The 5,589-nt window shown below is 43.6% G+C and overlaps 1 protein-coding gene across 1 annotated transcript in view; it reads left to right on the top strand.

The window, feature by feature from the left end:
* Nucleotides 1-1,291: 1,291 nt before the first annotated feature.
* PSMB1 (proteasome 20S subunit beta 1) overlaps nucleotides 1,292-5,589 on the top strand; it is an 18,188-nt gene continuing 13,890 nt past the window's right edge. Inside the window, exons 1-2 of the mRNA XM_024744921.1 lie at nucleotides 1,292-1,298; nucleotides 1,440-1,764. Of these exons, the coding sequence (XP_024600689.1) occupies nucleotides 1,292-1,298; nucleotides 1,440-1,764 (332 nt within the window). The remainder of the gene's footprint in view (nucleotides 1,299-1,439; nucleotides 1,765-5,589) is intronic.

Below are 5,589 nucleotides of genomic sequence, written 5' to 3'. Positions count from 1 at the left end.
ACGTCACTTCCGCCAGTTCCGCCCTCGGCTTCGGACGGCTGCCCACCGTGGAGCGCGGGCCTTGGGAAGTGTGGGTGTTGCATCACTTCCTGTGATTTGCGGGGTATTCGGCTTAAGGGAAACAAGGGGCGGGGCGGAGCTCTTCTGCCTTCCGGCGAGGCCACCCTGTCAGAGTATTTTACGATTGGTTGTTGCTGAATGTAGTAGGCAAGACTGATTTTTAAATGTTGACTGTTTAAACCGACTAGCGGTGTGACATTTAGCAAGTTACCAGACCTCTCCGCCTCAGTTTCTTCGTCTGTAGGATGGAGTAATAATAGCACGTGTCCTCTAAGACTGTGAGATGGATTAAGGAAATGCATGAACAGTGCCTGTCACATGGTAAGCATGTTAGCTATTCTCAAACATGTAGAATGATAAAACAAACAAAAAAAAACACACCTGGTTTACAAATTCGATTATATTTTAATTCTGCTGCTACCATCTTATGCAGTATTTTCACATTGGTCACAAAGAGACTATAGGTAGTTGGACCCCAGAGTACCTCTCCTATGGCTCATTTAGGCATAATTACATGTTGTAATGCTTGTTAATTTGCTTCCTTTGTACTTCATATAATCAATGAGGTTGTGAGCTCCTTAAGGATAGGAAATGTTTTACAGAATTTTTGTATCCAGGCCAGTACCTGAATAAGTACAATACTTCTCTGTCCATAACCATCAAAGAAAATCCTTTGTTTAAGTAAAGTATGGGGAAAGTTTTAACTAAAAAAGTACTTTTCAAAAATCTTCTCTGCTTCCAGAATTGCATGTATATATCAGACAGTCCATTCTATATTAGCCAGCTGCTTGTCTGCTTTTTTACATAACATTTTAAAATTGTAAAATATAATATTCATATACAGAAGTACATAAACCCATGTACAGATTAACAGACGGTATTAAATCAAGTAAAGACAACCAGTACTGCCAGCACCACGACCCGGCCCCAGCCACACAGGCCCTTCCTACTCACTGTGTACTCCTAAAGTATATAGTATGTATTCTTTTGCTCAACGTTAGAAGACTCATCCATGTTGACGTGCCTTCGCTCTAGCTGAAGTAGGTTAATTTTTTTGCTGTGGCACATCCCTCAGTTGCTTTATCCATCCTGCAGTTTATGGACATTTAGCTCATTTCTACTTTGGGGCCATTAAGAACAATGTTTTATGAACATTCTTACACGTCTTTCTGGCCAGGGTACATACCTCGGCGTGACACTGCTGGGTCATGATGCGTGTGTATTTTCAACTATGCCGAGTAATGCCAATCCCTGTTCGAAATATGGCTGTACCAATTTACGCTCCAGTAGAGTCTTCGAGCTTCCGTTGCTCTATAGTTTTGCCAATTTCTTTGTAAGGTCACACCTTAAAACTTTTATCCATCAAGAGTGATTTCGAGTGTTTCCTTGGGAGAGAAAGCCTTTACCTCGCTGTCAGCTCTCTTGGAAGAGCGGGCGCCGGCTACTCACCGGAAGGTTACGGCGCTTGCCTCTAGGACCAATGACCGGCGTGAGACTGAGCGGCCGGAGGCAGCGCCGCGAAGCCGGAAGTGGCGCCATTTCCGGTGGGGGCCGCCATCTCGCCGTGAGACAGCAGAAGCGGAGCAGCGGGATGTTGTCCTCGGTAGCCGCGTACTCGGGCCCGGGCAGAGACCCGGACATGGAGCCTCACAGCGCCGTGGGCCCTTTGCAGCTTCGCTTTTCGCCCTACGCTTTCAACGGAGGGTAAAGCCCAGAGAGCCGCCGCTTCCTCTTTCTCCCCCCGTGTCCCTGCCTAAGGCTGTCGGCATGGCTACCCGGCTTTGCCCCGCCAGCCGCAGGCCTCCCTCTTCGTGGTTGCTCGGTTCGATCTTGTTCCTCAAGGCTTCACCGTACAGGCCGGTCACTGGGTCTCGATGTGGACGGGCAGGTTTGCGTGGACAGGAGGTAGAAATTGATATCTGGGCTGTGCTTTGGAAGAGCTTTAAAAATGTACCTAACCGTTCGTTACTATCTGAACGTGTTTCTCGCGCCAGCAGGCAAGGGGCAGGTTGAGCAACTGAGATGAAAGAGTTAGGCTTGATTGGCTGTGTCGTTAGATGTAGTTGTGTCTGTAGCTAAATGAAACTACTTCATCATTTTCTGTTATTTTAAATAGCGGGTAGGATTAGTCGGCCAGACTTAGTTTCATAGATGAGTGTTTATTTTTAAGGGTTAGCGTTAAGGGAAAAAAATACTCAGAAGGGGGACCTTTGAATATTGTATTCTTGCGTGTTGCATTCAAGTTGTCTTTTTTTTTTAGTTACCATCTTTATCTTAAATAATACTTTTCCTTGATAGTACACTAAAAGAATCAGGGTTATGGAAAAACACTCTGTTGAGGACTCCTAACAATGAAGAGCTGTATATTTAAGCACTGATTATAGTTTACCGACCAAACTTTGTACTTTAAAATATCCCCACCCAATTGGAACAAACAGATGGTCCTTTAAGGCAACCAGGTTAATTAATCAGGTCCTTATGGATTTGAAATTTTAATGCAGATTTTCGCGGTATGTTGCAAACAGGGTGGAAGGCTATGATTTTAGCCTTGTTTCTGCCACTAAAGAGCATTGTGGTCTTTGGGTACCCCTCAACTTCTTGAACCCAGATTTCCTTGTCTTTCTTAGCTACTCATATTTTGGCGAGGGGAGAATCAAAAGAGAAGCATCTTGTAAATTGAAAGCAGTTATCTTTTTTAATCCTTATGATGACTGAGTGTTAGATGGTATATGCCTCAATTTTACAAATGAGCCTGGGCCCTTAGAAGTTAATTTTTTGTGTGTTTTTTTTTAAATTAATTAATTAATTTATTTATGGCTGTGTTGGGTCTTCGTTTCTGTGCGAGGGCTTTCTCCAGTTGTGGAGAGTGGGGACCACTCTTCATTCCGGTGTGCGGGCCTCTCACTGTTGCGGCCTCTCTTGTTGCGGAGCACAGGCTCAGTAGTTGTGGCTCATGGGCCCAGTTGCTCCACGGCGGCATGTGGGATCTTCCCAGACCAGGGCTCGAACCCATGTCCCCTGCATCGGCAGGCAGATTCTCAACCACTGCGCCACCAGGGAAGCCCAGAAGTTAAATTTCTTTTTGTCACAGAGCTGGTGTGAAGTTGAGCCCCAGGATTTGAATCCATAGCTGTGTTGCCCTGGAGTTTATGTATGCTTTTATTATTGTACTTCTAAATATTTCCTATGACAACTAATGAAGTAGTTATACCACAAAATGCGTTAATAGACCCATTTCATGAGGCAGTTGCAGATTCTATATAAGACTTATACGGTATTCAGTGTTCATTACCCACTTTTTAACCTTTGTAATCCAGTTACTGCCCTAAAGTTAGTTGCTATGGCTTTTCTCATTATTGAATTACCTTTTCTCAGTCTTCGTTCTTTTTCTTTAATATTTACTCCTGCTGGCTCTTGGGCACCCTTTGCTTCTACAAAATAAGACTTAGTCCTATGTCTTTTTCTATTCTGACTAAATGTGGTTAAACCCCAATTGATTAGCCTTCACATTTGTCACTGAGTACTCTCACGTGTTTCATTTATGGGAAGATATTCCCAGATCTGTTTCTCCAGTTCTGCCTTTCATGAGCCCCTCGATTCTGGCTTCTTAAATTCAACTTTCCACCTGGATTTTCTGCTCTCACCATAACTTAAGATATTAAAACAAAAAGCAGGGCTTTCCTGGTGGTGCAGTGGTTGAGAGTCCGCCTGCCGATGCAGGGGACACGGGTTCATGCCCCAGTCCGGGAGGATCCCACATGCCGCGGAGTGGCTGGGCCCGTGAGCCATGGCCGCTGGGCCTGCGCTTCCGGAGCCCGTGCTCCACAACGGGAGAGGCCACGGTAGTGAGAGGCCCGCGTACCGCAAAAAAGAAAGCAAAAAGCAAACTAATTATTCCTCTCAATCACTTCTCATTTACACTGCTTATAATTAGGCCATCATGTTGCTTGTCAGAGTTTAAAATCTTGGATGTCAAAATTGGCTCTTCCAGCGTCTAACACATTTTGGTAGTTACAAAAACCTGTACAGTTCGTGTGTTTATGTTTTTTGGATATACCTGTTTCTTCCTGTTCACGTTGCTACCTTCCTACTGCATTAGTCTTATTGAAAGAGTTTCCATCCTAATTTCACATATAGTGTTATTATCACAGCAGTCTTCTTAAAACTCCACTTTGCAAAAGGAACTTTTCTCATTCTGCTCGTATAACCTTTGATTCCTCACAAAAATTCCTATATCTGTGCTTTTCCATGTGAGATTTTCTGCTGTTGGATCTGTCCATCACATAAGCCTTATGCCACTTCACTTGTATACACAAAAAGGGACTCCTGAATAAGTTGTTTGAATGTTTTATTTGAATTATACCAGTTTTCCTTTCTTCAGTGTTCATGTTGTGTGCAATGCCATCCTTTTGTACTTCAGAGTTTTAGTGCCATCCCACCTCGGTAAGAATAATGGCCTAAGTTTTCTGAGCGCTTATGTTCTGTGAGGCACAGTGCAGGTGTTTTATGTGGGTCATGTCGTCTAATTCTCACAGCCACCCTTTAACACAGCAGCTGCTGCTATCATCACCTTGAACTTGGATGATTTGTCCAAGGTCACAGAGCTGTTCAGTGGCAGGGACGGGTTTCGGGTAACTCCAGAGCCCAGGTTCTCAGTGATCATACTCTGCTGCCTCATGCTTACGCCACAAGGATCATAGCTAACACTTTACTGGAGGACCAGTTATGTGTCAGGCACTGGTATGAGGGGTTAACAATCATTAACTCATTTAATCCTCTTAACACCCAAATAAGGTAGCTACTGTTATGATCTCTGATACGCATATGAGGACATGGAGGCCTTGAGAAGTTAAGCAACTTACCCACCATCTCATTACCTGCTAAGCAGGAGAGCCAGACTTAGAACCCAGACGGTCTGCTTTTAGGGCTCATGCTCTAGACCTCCACTAAACTGCTAGCATGAGCCACACAGCCACAAAGGGAAAAGTCTGTTCTTCGTTGGTCCATTTTCCAACAGATATTTGGGTGTCTTCCTGAGTGCAAGACATAATATAAAGACTTGGATATAAAGAAATGAAAAACGTTAAGCCTTTGGACTTCCCTGGAGGTCCAGTGGTTAAGACTGTGCACTTCCAATGCAGGGGGCGGGGGTTCCCTCTTAGTTCCCTGGTGAGGGAACTAAGATCCCACATGCCGCTTGGCGTGGCCAAAAAATAAAAAATACAAAAATAATTTTACGGGGGCGGGGGGTGGTGGTGTGATGAATTGGGAGATTGGGATTGACATGTATACACTGATGTGTATAAAATGGTTGACTGATAAGAACCTGCTGTATAAAAAAATAAATTTAAAAAATAAACAGTGGGATAGGTTCTTAAAATGAGCAAATATATATTTATTTGTACATATGTGCTTATGACTTTTATGTGCAAGAGAATAGAAATTTTTAAAAAACAGAAAAAAGAATAAATTTTTAAAAAGAAAAGAAAAACACTAATCCTCTCTTCTCTGAGCTCAGAGAGCTGGTGT

Source organism: Neophocaena asiaeorientalis, unplaced genomic scaffold (assembly GCF_003031525.2).
Source record: "Neophocaena asiaeorientalis asiaeorientalis breed wild unplaced genomic scaffold, Neophocaena_asiaeorientalis_V1.1 scaffold649, whole genome shotgun sequence".
Lineage (NCBI taxonomy): Eukaryota > Metazoa > Chordata > Mammalia > Artiodactyla > Phocoenidae > Neophocaena > Neophocaena asiaeorientalis.
Note: the sequence above shows the minus strand (reverse complement) of the source record. Positions and strands in the feature narration are given on the sequence as shown.